The sequence below is a fragment of the Oncorhynchus tshawytscha genome, unplaced genomic scaffold (assembly GCF_018296145.1).
Source record: "Oncorhynchus tshawytscha isolate Ot180627B unplaced genomic scaffold, Otsh_v2.0 Un_scaffold_7589_pilon_pilon, whole genome shotgun sequence".
NCBI classification, from domain to species: domain Eukaryota; kingdom Metazoa; phylum Chordata; class Actinopteri; order Salmoniformes; family Salmonidae; genus Oncorhynchus; species Oncorhynchus tshawytscha.
Window position 1 is genome coordinate 1,006,406 of NW_024609826.1, and position 20,963 is coordinate 1,027,368.

The following is a 20,963-nucleotide window of genomic DNA, read 5'->3' on the forward strand; positions in this document are numbered from 1 at the left end:
TTAACGTCTGGTCCTTAAACATTCTAAACCCATGTTAACGTCTGGTCAATAAACATTCTAAACCCATGTTAACAATAAACATTCTAAACCCTGGTCAATAAACATTCTAAACCCATGTTAACGTCTGGTCAATAAACATTCTAAACCACGTCTGGTCACATTCTAAAACCCATGTTAACGTCTGGTCCTTCAATAAACATTCTAAACCCATGTTAACGTCTGGTCAATAAACATTCTAAACCCATGTTAACGTCTGGTCAATAAACATTCTAAACCCATGTTAACGTCTGGTCAATAAACATTCTAAACCCATGTTAACGTCTGGTCATTCTAAACATTCTAAACCCATGTTAACGTCTGGTCAATAAACATTCTAAACATTCTAAACCCATGTTAACGTCTGGTCAATAAACATTCTAAACCCATGTTAACGTCTGGTCAATAAACATTCTAAACCCATGTTAACGTCTGGTCAATAAACATTCTAAACCCATGTTAACGTCTGGTCAATAAACATTCTAAACCCATGTTAACGTCTGGTCCTTAAACATTCTAAACCCATGTTAACGTCTGGTCAATAAACATTCTAAACCCATGTTAACGTCTGGTCAATAAACATTCTAAACCCATGTTAACGTCATAAACATTCTAAACCCATGTTAACGTCTGGTCAATAAACATTCTAAACCCATGTTAACGTCTGGTCAATAAACATTCTAAACCCATGTTAACGTCTGGTCAATAAACATTCTAAACCCATGTTAACGTCTGGTCAATAAACATTCTAAACCCATGTTAACGTCTGGTCAATAAACATTCTAAACCCATGTTAACGTCTGGTCAATAAACATTCTAAACCCATGTTAACGTCTGGTCAATAAACATTCTAAACCCATGTTAACGTCTGGTCCAATAAACATTCTAAACCCATGTTAACGTCTGGTCCTTAAACATTCTAAACCCATGTTAACGTCTGGTCAATAAACATTCTAAACCCATGTTAACGTCTGGTCAATAAACATTCTAAACCCATGTTAACGTCTGGTCCTTAAACATTCTAAACCCATGTTAACGTCTGGTCAATAAACATTCTAAACCCATGTTAACGTCTGGTCAATAAACATTCTAAACCCATGTTAACGTCTGGTCAATAAACATTCTAAACCCATGTTAACGTCTGGTCAATAAACATTCTAAACCCATGTTAACGTCTGGTCAATAAACATTCTAAACCCATGTTAACGTCTGGTCAATAAACATTCTAAACCCATGTTAACGTCTGGTCAATAAACATTCTAAACCCATGTTAACGTCTGGTCAATAAACATTCTAAACCCATGTTAACGTCTGGTCAATAAACTCTAAACATTCTAAACCCATGTTAACGTCTGGTCAATAAACATTCTAAACCCATGTTAACGTCTGGTCAATTCTAAACATTCTAAACCCATGTTAACGTCTGGTCAATAAACATTCTAAACCCATGTTAACGTCTGGTCAATAAACATTCTAAACCCATGTTAACGTCTGGTCAATAAACATTCTAAACCCATGTTAACGCGTCTGGTCAATAAACATTCTAAACCCATGTTAACGTCTGGTCAATAAACATTCTAAACCCATGTTAACGTCTGGTCAATAAACATTCTAAACCCATGTTAACGTCTGGTCAATAAACATTCTAAACCCATGTTAACGTCTGGTCAATAAACATTCTAAACCCATGTTAACGTCTGGTCAATAAACATTCTAAACCCATGTTAACGTCTGGTCAATAAACATTCTAAACCCATGTTAACGTCTGGTCAATAAACATTCTAAACCCATGTTAACGTCTGGTCAATAAACATTCTAAACCCATGTTAACGTCTGGTCAATAAACATTCTAAACCCATGTTAACGTCTGGTCAATAAACATTCTAAACCCATGTTAACGTCTGGTCAATAAACATTCTAAACCCATGTTAACGTCTGGTCAATAAACATTCTAAACCCATGTTAACGTCTGGTCAATAAACATTCTAAACCCATGTTAACGTCTGGTCAATAAACATTCTAAACCCATGTTAACGTCTGGTCAATAAACATTCTAAACCCATGTTAACGTCTGGTCAATAAACATTCTAAACCCATGTTAACGTCTGGTCAATAAACATTCTAAACCCATGTTAACGTCTGGTCAATAAACATTCTAAACCCATGTTAACGTCTGGTCAATAAACATTCTAAACCCATGTTAACGTCTGGTCAATAAACATTCTAAACCCATGTTAACGTCTGGTCAATAAACATTCTAAACCCATGTTAACGTCTGGTCAATAAACATTAAACATTCTAAACCCATGTTAACGTCTGGTCAATAAACATTCTAAACCCATGTTAACGTCTGGTCAATAAACATTCTAAACCCATGTTAACGTCTGGTCAATAAACATTCTAAACCCATGTTAATAAACATTCTAAACCCATGTTAACGTCTGGTCAATAAACATTCTAAACCCATGTTAACGTCTGGTCAATAAACATTCTAAACCCATGTTAACGTCTGGTCCTTAAACATTCTAAACCCATGTTAACGTCTGGTCAATAAACATTCTAAACCCATGTTAACGTCTGGTCAATAAACATTCTAAACCCATGTTAACGTCTGGTCAATAAACATTCTAAACCCATGTTAACGTCTGGTCAATAAACATTCTAAACCCATGTTAACGTCTGGTCAATCCTTAAACATTCTAAACCCATGTTAACGTCTGGTCAATAAACATTCTAAACCCATGTTAACGTCTGGTCAATAAACATTCTAAACCCATGTTAACGTCTGGTCAATAAACATTCTAAACCCATGTTAACGTCTGGTCAATAAACATTCTAAACCCATGTTAACGTCTGGTCAATAAACATTCTAAACCCATGTTAACGTCTGGTCCTTAAACATTCTAAACCCATGTTAACGTCTGGTCAATAAACATTCTAAACCCATGTTAACGTCTGGTCAATAAACATTCTAAACCCATGTTAACGTCTGGTCATTCTAAACCCATAAACCCATTCTAAACCCATGTTAACGTCTGGTCAATAAACATTCTAAACCCATGTTAACGTCTGGTCAATAAACATTCTAAACCCATGTTAACGTCTGGTCAATAAACATTCTAAACCCATGTTAACGTCTGGTTAACGTCTGGTCAATAAACATTCTAAACCCATGTTAACGTCTGGTCAATAAACATTCTAAACCCATGTTAACGTCTGGTCAATAAACATTCTAAACCCATGTTAACGCGTCTGGTCAATAAACATTCTAAACCCATGTTAACGTCTGGTCAATAAACATTCTAAACCCATGTTAACGTCTGGTCAATAAACATTCTAAACCCATGTTAACGTCTGGTCCTTAAACATTCTAAACCCATGTTAACGTCTGGTCAATAAACATTCTAAACATTCTAAACCCATGTTAACGTCTGGTCAATAAACATTCTAAACCCATGTTAACGTCTGGTCAATAAACATTCTAAACCCATGTTAACGTCTGGTCAATAAACATTCTAAACCCATGTTAACGTCTGGTCAATAAACATTCTAAACCCATGTTAACGTCTGGTCAATAAACATTCTAAACCCATGTTAACGTCTGGTCAATAAACATTCTAAACCCATGTTAACGTCTGGTCAATAAACATTCTAAACCCATGTTAACGTCTGGTCAATAAACATTCTAAACCCATGTTAACGTCTGGTCAATAAACATTCTAAACCCATGTTAACGTCTGGTCTTTAAACATTCTAAACCCATGTTAACGTCTGGTCAATAAACATTCTAAACCCATGTTAACGTCTGGTCAATAAACATTCTAAACCCATGTTAACGTCTGGTCAATAAACATTCTAAACCCATGTTAACGTCTGGTCAATAAACATTCTAAACCCATGTTAACGTCTGGTCAATAAACATTCTAAACCCATGTTAACGTCTGGTCCTTAAACATTCTAAACCCATGTTAACGTCTGGTCAATAAACATTCTAAACCCATGTTAACGTCTGGTCAATAAACATTCTAAACCCATGTTAACGTCTGGTCCTTAAACATTCTAAACCCATGTTAACGTCTGGTCAATAAACATTCTAAACCCATGTTAACGTCTGGTCAATAAACATTCTAAACCCATGTTAACGTCTGGTCAATAAACATTCTAAACCCATGTTAACGTCTGGTCAATAAACATTCTAAACCCATGTTAACGTCTGGTCAATAAACATTCTAAACCCATGTTAACGTCTGGTCAATAAACATTCTAAACCCATGTTAACGTCTGGTCAATAAACATTCTAAACCCATGTTAACGTCTGGTCAATAAACATTCTAAACCCATGTTAACGCGTCTGGTCCTTAAACATTCTAAACCCATGTTAACGTCTGGTCAATAAACATTCTAAACCCATGTTAACGTCTGGTCAATAAACATTCTAAACCCATGTTAACGTCTGGTCAATAAACATTCTAAACCCATGTTAACGTCTGGTCAATAAACATTCTAAACCCATGTTAACGTCTGGTCAATAAACATTCTAAACCCATGTTAACGCGTCTGGTCAATAAACATTCTAAACCCATGTTAACGTCTGGTCAATAAACATTCTAAACCCATGTTAACGTCTGGTCAATAAACATTCTAAACCCATGTTAACGTCTGGTCAATAAACATTCTAAACCCATGTTAACGTCTGGTCAATAAACATTCTAAACCCATGTTAACGCTGGTCAATAAACATTCTGGTCAATAAACATTCTAAACCCATGTTAACGTCTGGTCAATAAACATTCTAAACCCATGTTAACGTCTGGTCAATAAACATTCTAAACCCATGTTAACGTCTGGTCAATAAACATTCTAAACCCATGTTAACGTCTGGTCAATAAACATTCTAAACCCATGTTAACGTCTGGTCCTTAAACATTCTAAACCCATGTTAACGTCTGGTCAATAAACATTCTAAACCCATGTTAACGTCTGGTCAATAAACATTCTAAACCCATGTTAACGTCTGGTCAATAAACATTCTAAACCCATGTTAACGTCTGGTCAATAAACATTCTAAACCCATGTTAACGTCTGGTCCTTAAACATTCTAAACCCATGTTAACGTCTGGTCAATAAACATTCTAAACCCATGTTAACGTCTGGTCAATAAACATTCTAAACCCATGTTAACGTCTGGTCAATAAACATTCTAAACCCATGTTAACGTCTGGTCAATAAACATTCTAAACCCATGTTAACGTCTGGTCAATAAACATTCTAAACCCATGTTAACGTCTGGTCAATAAACATTCTAAACCCATGTTAACGTCTGGTCAATAAACATTCTAAACCCATGTTAACGTCTGGTCAATAAACATTCTAAACCCATGTTAACGTCTGGTCAATAAACATTCTAAACCCATGTTAACGTCTGGTCAATAAACATTTAAACATTCTAAACCCATGTTAACGTCTGGTCAATAAACATTCTAAACCCATGTTAACGTCTGGTCAATAAACATTCTAAACCCATGTTAACGTCTGGTCAATAAACATTCTAAACCCATGTTAACGTCTGGTCCTTAAACATTCTAAACATTCTAAACCCATGTTAACGTCTGGTCAATAAACATTCTAAACCCATGTTAACGTCTGGTCAATAAACATTCTAAACCCATGTTAACGTCTGGTCAATAAACATTCTAAACCCATGTTAACGTCTGGTCTTAAACATTCTAAACCCATGTTAACGTCTGGTCAATAAACATTCTAAACCCATGTTAACGTCTGGTCAATAAACATTCTAAACCCATGTTAACGTCTGGTCAATAAACATTCTAAACCCATGTTAACGTCTGGTCCTTAAACATTCTAAACCCATGTTAACGTCTGGTCAATAAACATTCTAAACCCATGTTAACGTCTGGTCAATAAACATTCTAAACCCATGTTAACGTCTGGTCAATAAACATTCTAAACCCATGTTAACGTCTGGTCAATAAACATTCTAAACCCATGTTAACGTCTGGTCAATAAACATTCTAAACCCATGTTAACGTCTGGTCAATAAACATTCTAAACCCATGTTAACGTCTGGTCAATAAACATTCTAAACCCATGTTAACGTCTGGTCAATAAACATTCTAAACCCATGTTAACGTCTGGTCAATAAACATTCTAAACCCATGTTAACGTCTGGTCAATAAACATTCTAAACCCATGTTAACGTCTGGTCCTTAAACATTCTAAACCCATGTTAACGTCTGGTCAATAAACATTCTAAACCCATGTTAACGTCTGGTCAATAAACATTCTAAACCCATGTTAACGTCTGGTCCAATAAACATTCTAAACCCATGTTAACGTCTGGTCATAAACATTCTAAACCCATGTTAACGTCTGGTCAATAAACATTCTAAACCCATGTTAACGTCTGGTCCTTAAACATTCTAAACCCATGTTAACGTCTGGTCCTTAAACATTCTAAACCCATGTTAACGTCTGGTCCTTAAACATTCTAAACCCATGTTAACGTCTGGTCCTTAAACATTCTAAACCCATGTTAACGTCTTGTCCTTAAACATTCTAAACCCATGTTAACGTCTGGTCAATAAACATTCTAAACCCATGTTAACGTCTGGTCAATAAACATTCTAAACCCATGTTAACGTCTGGTAAACCCATGTTAAACATTCTAAACCCATGTTAACGTCTGGTCAATAAACATTCTAAACCCATGTTAACGTCTGGTCAATAAACATTCTAAACCCATGTTAACGTCTGGTCCTTAAACATTCTAAACCCATGTTAACGTCTGGTCAATAAACATTCTAAACCCATGTTAACGTCTGGTCAATAAACATTCTAAACCCATGTTAACGTCATTGGTCAATAAACATTCTAAACCCATGTTAACGTCTGGTCCTTAAACATTCTAAACCCATGTTAACGTCTGGTCAATAAACATTCTAAACCCATGTTAACGTCTGGTCAATAAACATTCTAAACCCATGTTAACGTCTGGTCAATAAACATTCTAAACCCATGTTAACGTCTGGTCAATAAACATTCTAAACCCATGTTAACGTCTGGTCAATAAACATTCTAAACCCATAAACCCATGTTAACGTCTGGTCAATAAACATTCTAAACCCATGTTAACGTCTGGTCAATAAACATTCTAAACCCATGTTAACGTCTGGTCCTTAAACATTCTAAACCCATGTTAACGTCTATAAACATTCTAAACCCATGTTAACGTCTGGTCAATAAACATTCTAAACCCATGTTAACGTCTGGTCAATAAACATTCTAAACCCATGTTAACGTCTGGTCAATAAACATTCTAAACCCATGTTAACGTCTGGTCCTTAAACATTCTAAACCCATGTTCTAAACGTCTGGTCCTTAAACATTCTAAACCCATGTTAACGTCTGGTCAATAAACATTCTAAACCCATGTTAACGTCTGGTCAATAAACATTCTAAACCCATGTTAACGTCTGGTCCTTAAACATTCTAAACCCATGTTAACGTCTGGTCAATAAACATTCTAAACCCATGTTAACGTCTGGTCCTTAAACATTCTAAACCCATGTTAACGTCTGGTCAATAAACATTCTAAACCCATGTTAACGTCTGGTCAATAAACATTCTAAACCCATGTTAACGTCTGGTCAATAAACATTCTAAACCCATGTTAACGTCTGGTCAATAAACATTCTAAACCCATGTTAACGTCTGGTCAATAAACATTTAAACATTCTAAACCCATGTTAACGTCTGGTCCTTAAACATTCTAAACCCATGTTAACGTCTGGTCAATAAACATTCTAAACCCATGTTAACGTCTGGTCAATAAACATTCTAAACCCATGTTAACGTCTGGTCCTTAAACATTCTAAACCCATGTTAACGTCTGGTCAATAAACATTCTAAACCCATGTTAACGTCTGGTCCTTAAACATTCTAAACCCATGTTAACGTCTGGTCAATAAACATTCTAAACCCATGTTAACGTCTGGTCTTAAACATTCTAAACCCATGTTAACGTCTGGTCAATAAACATTCTAAACCCATGTTAACGTCTGGTCAATAAACATTCTAAACCCATGTTAACGTCTGGTCAATAAACATTCTAAACCCATGTTAACGTCTGGTCCTTAAACATTCTAAACCCATGTTAACGTCTGGTCAATAAACATTCTAAACCCATGTTAACGTCTGGTCAATAAACATTCTAAACCCATGTTAACGTCTGGTCAATAAACATTCTAAACCCATGTTAACGTCTGGTCCTTAAACATTCTAAACCCATGTTAAACATTCGTCTGGTCAATAAACATTCTAAACCCATGTTAACGTCTGGTCAATAAACATTCTAAACCCATGTTAACGTCTGGTCTTAAACATTCTAAACCCATGTTAACGTCTGGTCAATAAACATTCTAAACCCATGTTAACGTCTGGTCAATAAACATTCTAAACCCATGTTAACGTCTGGTCAATAAACATTCTAAACCCATGTTAACGTCTGGTCTTTAAACATTCTAAACCCATGTTAACGTCTGGTCCTTAAACATTCTAAACCCATGTTAACGTCTGGTCAATAAACATTCTAAACCCATGTTAACGTCTGGTCAATAAACATTCTAAACCCATGTTAACGTCTGGTCAATAAACATTCTAAACCCATGTTAACGTCTGGTCAATAAACATTCTAAACCCATGTTAACGTCTGGTCAATAAACATTCTAAACCCATGTTCAATAAACAACGTCTGGTCAATAAACATTCTAAACCCAACATTCTAAACCCATGTTAACGTCTGGTCCTTAAACATTCTAAACCCATGTTAACGTCTGGTCAATAAACATTCTAAACCCATGTTAACGTCTGGTCAATAAACATTCTAAACCCATGTTAACGTCTGGTCAATAAACATTCTAAACCCATGTTAACCCTGGTCAATAAACATTCTAAACCCATGTTAACGCCTGGTCAATAAACATTCTAAACCCATGTTAACGTCTGGTCAATAAACATTCTAAACCCATGTTAACGTCTGGTCAATAAACATTCTAAACCCATGTTAACGTCTGGTCCTTAAACATTCTAAACCCATGTTAATAAACATTCTAAACCCATGTTAACGTCTGGTCCTTAAACATTTCTAAACCCATAAACATTCTAAACCCATGTCTGGTCAATAAACATTCTAAACCCATGTTAACGTCTGGTCAATAAACATTCTAAACCCATGTTAACGCTCTGGTCAATAAACATTCTAAACCCATGTTAACGTCTGGTCCTTAAACATTCTTAAACATTCTAAACCCATGTTAACGTCTGGTCAATAAACATTCTAAACCCATGTTAACGTCTGGTCAATAAACATTCTAAACCCATGTTAACGTCTGGTCCTTAAACATTCTAAACCCATGTTAACGTCAACGTCTGGTCAATAAACATTCTAAACCCATGTTAACGTCTGGTCAATAAACATTCTAAACCCATGTTAATCAATAAACATTCTAAACCCATGTTAACGTCTGGTCCTTAAACATTCCCCTCAATAAACCCATGTTAAACATTCTGGTCCTTAAACATTCTAAACCCATGTTAACGTCTGGTCAATAAACATTCTAAACCCATGTTAACGTCTGGTCTTAAACATTCTAAACCCATGTTAACGTCTGGTCAATAAACATTCTAAACCCATGTTAACGTCTGGTCCTTAAACATTCTAAACCCATGTTAACGTCTGGTCTTAAACATTCTAAACCCATGTTAATCTGGTTTCTAAACCCATGTTAACGTCTGGTCAATAAACATTCTAAACCCATGTTAACGTCTGGTCTTAAACATTCTAAACCCATGTTAACGTCTGGTCAATAAACATTCTAAACCCATGTTAGCGTCTGGTCAATAAACATTCTAAACCCATGTTAACGTCTGGTCAATAAACATTCTAAACCCATGTTAACGTCTGGTCCTTAAACATTCTAAACCCATGTTAACGTCTGGTCAATAAACATTCTAAACCCATGTTAACGTCTGGTCAATAAACATTCTAAACCCATGTTAACGTCTGGTCAATAAACATTCTAAACCCATGTTAACGTCTGGTCAATAAACATTCTAAACCCATGTTAACGTCTGGTCAATAAACATTCTAAACCCATGTTAACGTCTGGTCAATAAACATTCTAAACCCATGTTAACGTCTGGTCAATAAACATTCTAAACCCATGTTAACGTCTGGTCAATAAACATTCTAAACCCATGTTAACGTCTGGTCAATAAACATTCTAAACCCATGTTAACGTCTGGTCAATAAACATTCTAAACCCATGTTAACGTCTGGTCAATAAACATTCTAAACCCATGTTGCGTCTGGTCAATAAACATTCTAAACCCATGTTAACGTCTGGTCTTAAACATTTCTAAACCCATGTTAACGTCTGGTCAATAAACATTCTAAACCCATGTTAACGTCTGGTCCTTAAACATTTCTAAACCCATCTGGTCTAAACATTTAAACCCATGTTAACGTCTGGTCAATAAACATTCTAAACCCATGTTAACGTCTGGTCCTTAAACATTCTAAACCCATGTTAACGTCTGGTCAATAAACATTCTAAACCCATGTTAACGTCTGGTCAATAAAATAAACCCATGTTAACGTCTGTCTAAAACCCATGTTAACGTCTGGTCAACAAACATAAACATTCTAAACCCATGTTAACGTCTGGTCCTTAAACATTCTAAACCCATGTTAACGTCTGGTCATAAACATTCTAAACCCATGTTAACGTCTGGTCAATAAACATTCTAAACCCATGTTAACGTCTGGTCAATAAACATTTCTAAACCCATGTTAACGTCTGGTCCTTAAACATTCTAAACCCATGTTAACGTCTGGTCAATAAACATTCTAAACCCATGTTAACGTCTGGTCAATAAACATTCTAAACCCATGTTAACGTCTGGTCAATAAACATTTCTAAACCCATGTTAACGTCTGTCAATTTCTAAACATTCTAAACCCACGTCTGTCAATAAACATTTCTAAACCCATGTTAACGTCTGGTCAATAAACATTCTAAACCCATGGGCGTCTGGTCAATAAACATTCTAAACCCACACGTCTGGTCAATAAACATTCTAAACCCATGTTAACTTCTGTCAATAAACAGTACTGTTTTGTAATAGCAGCAGGATTGTTAATGCACAAACAAGGCCCTCCCTCCCTGTAAAGTTCCTATAGACACAAATGAGCCGGTGAAAGTGATTTAAGAAGGTACTGTACATCGCAGGTTCTGTGAGATTACCATTGGTCATTTAGTTTGACCTGAATGAATCTACATGTCCATTTCCAATGTAACTTGGGAAAACAAGTCTTTGAGTGCATACAACTTACTGCGTCACCTTTGCACCAATTATAAAATGCTATACATTTTCCTCATTAATTCCCTTGACAAATAGAAGTCCGGAAAGCCTTGTTTATTCATGCATTGTCTTTGCATAAATGTTTTATTTCAATGAATCTCTAAGCAACTCCACTAATTGGGTAAGGAGCTGCAACAATCTTCTAGTGCAGCTTGGAATACTGTTGATGTAATTACAGTTTATGCAGCAGGGTAGACCAGAGGCTTTTGAAATGAATTAACTCAACTGCTCACACACAACCACAGCCAGTATTTAATCACAGTATTTAGGAGTGTTCATGTCTGTCTTACTTCTGCTGTCCTTTTCCATTTTCCTCCTGATTGTGAAAGTTAATCAATTCTGACTAATTTGCTGCCCAGTAAATAGCGTTGAGCCAATTAGTCCTATTAACCTATGGTTTTATGATAAGTGTATTGTTTTGGAGAGGCTGTCGTTTCCACCCTCCCAGCACCTTCCAGACAGTGTAAGTGATAACACCTGTAGCAGCCAACAGGGAGCCTTCCGGGTTAATGTCAGTATCAGGTCAACACTATAGCTGGCTCTACTGGTCAGCTAAGACTCAGTGTCAGGTCAACACTATATAAGGCCATGCCCCGCCCTCCTTTCGGAAAAGCTGACCACGACTCCATTTTGTTGATCCCTGCCTACAGACAGAAACTAAAACAAGAAGCTCCCGCGCTGAGGTCTGTTCAACGCTGGTCCGACCAATCTGATTCCACACTCCAAGACTGCTTCCATCACGTGGACTGGGATATGTTTCGTATTGCGTCAGACAACAAGATTGACGAATACGCTGATTCGGTGTGCGAGTTCATTAGAACGTGCGTTGAAGATGTTGTTTCCATAGCAACGATTAAAACATTCCCAAACCAGAAACCGTGGATTGATGGCAGCATTCGCGTGAAACTGAAAGCGCGAACCACTGCTTTTAATCAGGGCAAGGTGACCGGAAACATGACCAAATACAAACAGTGTAACTATTCCCTCCGCAAGCCAATCAAACAAGCTAAGCGTCAGTATAGAGACAAAGTAGAATCTTAATTCAACGGCTCAGACACGAGGTATGTGGCAGGGTCTACAGTCAATCACGGATTACAAAAAGAAAACCAGCCCCGTCACGGACCAGGATGTCTTGCTCCCAGGCAGACTAAATAACTTTGAGGACAATACAATGCCACTGACACGGCCTGCAACCAGAACATGCGGCCTCTCATGCGGCCTTCACTGCAGCCGAGGTGAGTAAAACATTTAAACGTGTTAACCCTCGCAAGGCTGCAGGCCCAGACGGCATCCCCAGCCGCGCCCTCAGAGCATGCGCAGACCAGCTGGCTGGTCGGACATATTCAATCAATCCCTATCCCAGTCTGCTGTTCCCACATGCTTCAAGAGGGCCACCATTGTTCCTGTTCCCAAGAAAGCTAAGGTAACTGAGCTAAACGACTACCGCCCCGTAGCACTCACTTCCGTCATCATGAAGTGCTTTGAGAGACTAGTCAAGGACCATATCACCTCCACCCTACCTGACACCCTAGACCCACTCCAATTTGCTTACCGCCCAAATCGGTCCACAGACGATGCAATCTCAACCACACTGCACACTGCCCCAACCCATCTGGACAAGAGGAATACCTATGTGAGAATGCTGTTCATCGACTACAGCTCGGCATTTAACACCATAGTACCCTCTAAGCTCGTCATCAAGCTCGAGACCCTGGGTCTCGACCCCGCCCTGTGCAACTGGGTACTGGACTTCCTGACGGGCCGCCCCCAGGTGGTGAGGGTAGGCAACAACATCTCCACCCCGCTGATCCTCAACACTGGGGCCCCACAAGGGTGCGTTCTGAGCCCTCTCCTGTACTCCCTGTTCACCCACGACTGTGTGGCCACGCACGCCTCCAACTCAATCATCAAGTTTGCGGACGACACAACAGTGGTAGGCTTGATTACCAACAACGACGAGACGGCCTACAGGGAGGAGGTGAGGGCCTCGGAGTGTGGTGTCAGGAAAATAACCTCACACTCAACGTCAACAAAACTAAGGAGATGATTGTGGACTTCAGGAAACAGGAGAGGGAACACCCCCCTATCCGCATCGATGGAACAGTAGTGGAGAGGGTAGCAAGTTTTAAGTTCCTCGGCATACACATCACAGACAAACTGAATTGGTCCACCCACACAGACAGCATCGTGCAGAAGGCGCAGCAGCGCCTCTTCAACCTCAGGAGGCTGAAGAAATTTGGCTTGTCACCAAAAGCACTCACAAACTTCTACAGATGCACAATCGAGAGCATCCTGGCGGGCTGTATCACCGCCTGGTACGGCAACTGCTCCGCCCACAACCGTAAGGCTCTCCAGAGGGTAGTGAGGTCTGCACAACGCATCACCGGGGGCAAACTACCTGCCCTCCAGGACACCTACACCACCCGATGTTACAGGTAGGCCATAAAGATCATCAAGGACAGCAACCACCCGAGCCACTGCCTGTTCACCCCGCTATCATCCAGAAGGCGAGGTCAGTACAGGTGCATCAAAGCTGGGACCGAGAGACTGAAAAACAGCTTCTATCTCAAGGCCATCAGACTGTTAAACAGCCACCACTAACATTGAGTGGCTGCTGCCAACAAACTGACACTGACACTGACTCAACTCCAGCCACTTTAATAATGGGAATTGATGGGAAATGATGTAAAATATATCACTAGCCACTTTAAACAATGCTACCTTATATAATGTTTACATACCCTACATTATTCATCTCATATGTATACGTATATACTGTACTCTATATCATCTAATGCATCTTTATGTAATACATGTATCACTAGCCACTTTAACTATGCCACTTTGTTTACATACTCATCTCATATGTATATACTGTACTCAATACCATCTACTGTATCTTGCCTATGCCGCTCTGTACCATCACTCATTCATATATCTTTATGTACATATTCTTTATCCCCTTACACTTGTGTGTATAAGACAGTAGTTTTGGAATTGTTAGTTAGATTACTTGTTGGTTATTACTGCATTGTCGGAACTAAAAGCACAAGCATTTCGCTACACTCGCATTAACATCTGCTAACCATGTGTATGTGACAAATAAAATTTGATTTGATTTGACTATAGCTGGCTCTACTGGTCAGCTAAGACTCAGTGTAGCTCAGTGTCAGGTCAACACTATAGCTGGCTCTACTGGTCAGCTAAGACTCAGTGTAGCTCAGTGTCAGGTCAACACTATAGTTGGCTCTACTGGTCAGCTAAGACTCAGTGTCAGGTCAACACTATAGCTGGCTCTACTGGTCAGCTAAGACTCAGTGTCAGGTCAACACTATAGCTGGCTCTACTGGTCAGCTAAGACTCAGTGTAGCTCAGTGTCAGGTCAACACTATAGCTGGCTCTACTGGTCAGCTAAGACTCAGTGTCAGGTCAACACTATAGCTGGCTCTACTGGTCAGCTAAGACTCAGTGTCAGGTCAACACTATAGCTGGCTCTACTGGTCAGCTAAGACTCAGTGTAGCTCAGTATCAGGTCAACACTATAGCTGGCTCTACTGGTCAGCTAAGACTCAGTGTCAGGTCAACACTATAGCTGGCTCTACTGGTCAGCTAAGACTCCGTGTCAGGTCAACACTATAGCTGACTACTGGTCAGCTAAGACTCAGTGTAGCTCAGTGTCAGGTCAACACTATAGCTGGCTCTACTGGTCAGCTAAGACTCAGTGTCAGGTCAACACTATAGCTGGCTCTACTGGTCAGCTAAGACTCAGTGTCAGGTCAACACTATAGCTGGCTCTACTGGTCAGCTAAGGCTTAGCTAACCCCACTTGACTCCATTACAGTTGAGCATGTCTTAAAGGGATAGTTCTGACTTACCCTTGTGTGTTGTTTCATCCAAATCATTTTTAAATGTGGCTGTTTTTTAGGGAAATTCCAGAATCTCCTGGCTAGCATTTTTTGTTGTTGTAGGTAGCAATGATAATCAAATGGATTGTATCATAACGCCAAAACAGTGAACTCTCCCTTTAATGGAGTGGCTGTCTGTCATTTCAGGACTTTGTGGTGAAGATAATGCGTTCACTGGAGAGCCCGTCCTCTGTCATCAGAGCCAAGGCCTTCCTGGTTCTCCTTCAGGTCCTCTGCAGCAACAGGGACATGCTGCTACTCTGCTGCAACTCTAGGTATGGACAGGTCTACTACACATTCACTCTCTCTCACACACACACACACACACACACACACACGCGCGCTAGCACACACACACACACACACACACACACACACACACATGCGCGCGCTTGCGCTAGCACACACACACACACGCGCGCACGCTAGCATACACACCTACACGTAGGAGATGGCTGATGTTTTATGATCCCGTAACCAAGTGTGCTATTGTGTATGTTTTTTCACGTTATTTGTATGTATTTTGTACATAATGTTTCTGCCACCGTGTCTTATGACCAAAAAGAGCTTGTAGATATCATGACAGTGATTACTCACCCCATACTGGAGGAATACCTTTTGTTCAACGAGTCGGACAGGAAAGATTTACTTCAGACGCCCGACAAGGCCCTCATCCCCGTCATTTGCAGGAGTAAGAGACTGCGGTATCGTGGACGAAGATCCGGATGCCTTTTTAGGATCCGATGCCGAGAGGGTAATCTACCTTTACCATTGGTCCTATTAGCCAACGTACAATCAAGCAATAATAAAATAGACAAACTACGAACACATATATACTACCAACGCAACATTAAAAAGTATAATATCTTATGTTTCACGAGTCGATGCTGAACGACGACATGAATAACATACAGCTGGCGGGTTTGAAGCTTTTTCTGCAGGTTAGAACAGTGGCTTCTGGTAAGACAAGGGGTGGCAGTCTATGTATATTTGTAAACAACAGTTGATGCGCAAAATCTAAGGAAGTCTCAAGGTTTTGCTCGCCTGAGGTAGAGTATCTCGTGATAAGCTGTAGACCACACTATTTACAAAGAGAGTTTTTATCTGTATTTTTCATAGCTGTCTACATACCACCACAAATCGATGCTGGCACTAAGACCACACTCAATGCGCTGTATACGGCCATAAGTGAACAGGAAAACACTCACCCAGAGGCGGCGCTCCTAGTGGCCGGGGACTTTAATGCAGGAAAAGCTCATTTCTACCAGCATGTTAAATGTGCAACCAGAGGGGAAAAAAACTCTAGACCACCTTTACTCCACACACAGAGATGCGCACAAAGCTCTCACTCGCCCTCCATTTGGCAAATCTGACCATAATTCTATTCTCCTGATTCCTGCTTACAAATCAAAACTAAAGCAGGAAGCACCAGTGACTCGGTCTATTAAAAAAGCAGCCAGATAAAGCAGATGCTAAACTACAGGACTGTTTTGCTATCACAGACTGGAACATGTTCCGGGATTCTTCCAATGGCATTGAGGAGTACACCACATCAGTCACTGGCTTTATCAGTGCATGGATGATATCGTCCCCACAGTGACCGTACGTACATAGATGTTCCTTTTGTCCAGGTGTGAAAAGGCAGTATGGAATGCAACAGAGATTGCATCATCTGTGGATCTTTTGGGGCAGTATGCAAATTGGTGTGGGTTGGCAAACCATTAAGTTTTCCAATGACACAACAGTGGTAGGCCTGATCACTAACAACGATGAGACAGCCTATAGGGAGGAGGTCAGAGACCTGGCCGTGTGGTTCCAGGACAACAACCTCTCCCTCAACATGATCAAGACAAAGGAGATGATTGTGGACTACAGAAAAAAGAGGACCGAGCACGTCCCCATTCTCATCGACGGGGCTGTAGTGGAGCAGTTTGAGAGCTTCAAGTTCCTTGGTGTCCACATCACCAATAAACTAACATGGTGCAAGCACACCAAGACTGACATTAAGAGGGCACAACAAAACCCATTCCCCCTCAGGAGACTGAAAGGATTTGGCATGGGTCCTCAGATCCTCAAAAGGTTTGACAGCTGCACCATCGAGAGCATCTGACTGGTTGCATCACTGCCTGGTATGGCAACTGCACGGCCTCCGACCGCATGGCACAACAGAGGGTAGTGTGTACAGCCCAGTACATCACTGAGGCTGAGCTTCCTGCCATCCAGGACCTCTATATCAGGCGGTGTCAGAGGAAGGCCCTAAAAATTGTCAACAACTCCAGCCACCCTAGTCATAGACTGTTCTCTCTGCTACCGCATGGCAAGTGGTACCGGAGTGCCAAGTCTAGGTCCAAGAGGCTTCTAAACAGCTTCAACCCCCAGCCATAAGACTCCAGACCCCCCCCACACACACACACACAAACACACACTTTTACGCTGCTGCTACTCTCTGTTTATTATCAATGCATAGTCACTTTAATAACTCTACCTACATGTACATTCCTCAATTACCTCGACTATTGTATTTATTTATCCGTTATTTTACCAGGTAAGTTGACTGAGAACATGTTCTCATTTGCAGCAACGACCTGGGGAATAGTTACAGGGGAGAGGAGGGGGATTAATGAGCCAATTGTAAACTGGGGATTATTAGGTGACTATCCGGTGCCCCCGCACATTGACTCAGTACTGGTACCCCCTGTATATAGTCTTTGCTATTGTTATTTTTCTGCTACTCTTTAATTCATTGTTACTTTTTTATTTTATTATTTGTAATTTAATTTCTTATTCTTATTTCACATGTTTTATTCGGTGTGTGACAAATAACATTTGATTTGATACACACACACACACACACACACACACACACACACACACATAATGAAATGTGTCCAACACCACTATTTTGGTTTTGTAGAGGAGGACTGGAATTAAATAGATGCCGTAAGTCCTCAGCCTAGAACCAATATCAAAGAGCAACGTTGTGTAAAAACAGTTAAATGAGGTCTATCAAATGGTTCAGCAACTGGAGAAATGGTTTCCTCTAATACATTTCACTGGTTGCTCAAGCAAACGATCATTCTAAACCAATTTATGTCGGGATAACTTCTTTTAGGCCTCAGGATTTGAGATAGAAGTCCTTTGATTGGGGAAAAGGGGTGGAATCCTGAATCAAACTCGAGGGAAGAAGTGGTGGTTTTTTGATAAGGGTTGAATGTTGTCTGTCATTCGCGAGCTGCTATAATTATGAAGAGGAAGTAGGACAGCTCTGGTCCATTTGGATCTAGCTGATAGTAGGTTATACCAGGTTGTATGTTGGACAGTCAGTCACTTGTTCTTACTTTACATAATTGGTGCAGAGTTATTGATTATTTCTGAGTATTTCAGTAGCGCCTTGCTAAAATACTAAATTGTGAAGAAATCAAATGACATATTTAAATGCAAAGTTTCATAACAAATGTAGTTGTGAAAGTTTCAGGACTAACTTTTGTATTAAAAAAAATTATCTTGATAGCATGTGAACTCTACATCATATTTAGAAATGGAAATGAATTGGCCTAGTTGCAGTTTAAACAGTCTAGACTCTGCTAGCCAGCCCTGTCTGTGGACGTACACGTGTCTCTCTCTCCTCTCTCTCTCTCCCTCTCTCTCTCTCTCTCTCTCTCTCTCTCATCCCTCTCTCTCTCTCTCCCTCTCTCTCTCTCTCTCTCTCTCTCCCTCTCATCCTCTCTCTCTCTCTCTCTCTCTCTCTCTCTCATCTCTCTCTCTCCTCTCATCCCTCTCCTCTCTCTCTCTCTCTCTCTCTCTCCTCCCTCTCATCCCCTCTCTCTCTCTCTCCCTCTCTCCCTCTCTCTCCCTCTCCCTCATCCCTCCCTCTCTCTCTCCCCTCTCTCTCTCTCCCTCTCATCCCTCCCTCTCTTCTCTCTCTCTCCTCTCATCCCTCCCTCTTTCTCTCTCATCTCTCCCTCTCTCTATCCATCTCTCCCTCCCTCTTTGTCTCTCTCTCTCCCTCCCTCTCATCCCTCCCCTCTCTCTCTCTCTCTCTCTCATCCCTCTCATCCCTCCCTCTCTCTCTCATCCCTCTCATCCCTCCCTCTCTCTCTCTCTCTCCCTCTCATCCCTCCCTCTCTCTCTCATCCCTCTCATCCCTCCCCTCTCTCTCTCTCTCTCTCCCTCTCATCCCTCCCTCTCTCTCTCATCTCTCCCTCTCTCCCATCGCCCTCTCCCTCCCTCTTTGTCTCTCCCTCTTTCCCTCTCGTCTCTCCCTATCTCCCTCCCTCTTTGTCTCTCCCTCCCTCTTTGTCTCTCCCTCTTTCCCTCTCGTCTCTCTCTCTCTCCCTCTCCTTGCCAGCCATGTGATGCTGTTGTCTTCTATTTCTTCCCAGACTCTAACAAGTGTTCCCAGGGCGGTCCCTGTCAGCACTAACCCCCCACTCTATCTCCTAACGTGAGAACCGTCTGCAGCGTGGCGGCACTCACCCAAACACTTCTCTAATTAGCTCCACTGTGGCGCGCAGCGCGCACGGCCCACCACACACTCCTCATCGTCATGCCTTCTGATAAATCAGCCTAGCGCCCGCGTCCCTGTTGTGGAAATGTCAAGTTTGTTGCTTTGTGTGAAGTGTTTTCAATGGTCGGAGAAGACATGGAGAGACACTTGTAGGCCAAGCCAGGCGCCGTACGGTGACAGCGTTGCAGGGTGAAATATGCTCTGAAGAAAAGTTGTCTACATGTCTTTTTATAGCTTGACTGGAAATGTGGAGAAAGTGGTTGGGAGTTTAGTACAACTGATACAAGGTCTGTTGGTATTGAGGTCTTTATTTGATCACGTATTTAACCAATGGATGACATGTTAATGTCCACTAGTGTTTCATTTGAATGATGTATTTAATGATGTAGCTTGTGATATGAATCGTAAATCAAAAACATAGGTTGGACAACCTGACCTGTGGTGTGAACCAGTGGCGGCTGCTGAGGGGAGGACGGCTCATAATAATGGCTGGAATGAAGCAAATGGAATGACATCAATGTGTTTGATTACCATGTGCCCATCCTCCCCAATTAAGGGGAGGGAGAGAGATTTCATTTGCAGTCAAATGAACACTGGGGCCTGACTTGTGTTTAGCTGAGTGGGCAGATTTTCTCATCAGCAGCAGAACCAATGAACGAACACTGCTGAAATGATATTCCCACTGGCCTCCCAGGACTATAACAGGAAGTGGGAAGCCCAAATGTCAGGCTGCCACGCCTATCAATCCCTGTCACTCTGGTACCAGCTCCGCTTTCGCCCCTGTTCCTCCTGGGATTCCAATTATAGAGCGATGCGTGTCGGCTGTCAGCACCTAACGTCCTGCCCATGACTAAATGTCATTCATAGTGAAAGTCACAGTTCTCTCTCTACTCTCTATTCTCTTCTCTATTCTCTCTATACTCTCTCTATTCTCTATTCTCTCTATTCTCTTCTCTATTCTCTATTCTCTCTATTCTCTATTCTCTCTATTCTCTCTCTCTATTCTCTATTCTCTTCTCTTCTCTATTCTCTCTATTCTCTATTCTCTCTATTCTCTCTCTCTATTCTCTCTT

General features: G+C 40.5%; 1 protein-coding gene across 1 annotated transcript in view; it reads left to right on the forward strand.

Annotated features, from left to right (window-relative positions):
• The window catches only part of ulk4 (unc-51 like kinase 4), a 251,125-nt gene that overhangs the window by 49,010 nt on the left and 181,152 nt on the right, over positions 1–20,963 (forward strand). The window contains exon 22 of the mRNA XM_042319135.1: positions 15,531–15,658. Coding sequence (XP_042175069.1) covers positions 15,531–15,658 — 128 coding nt within the window. The remainder of the gene's footprint in view (positions 1–15,530; positions 15,659–20,963) is intronic.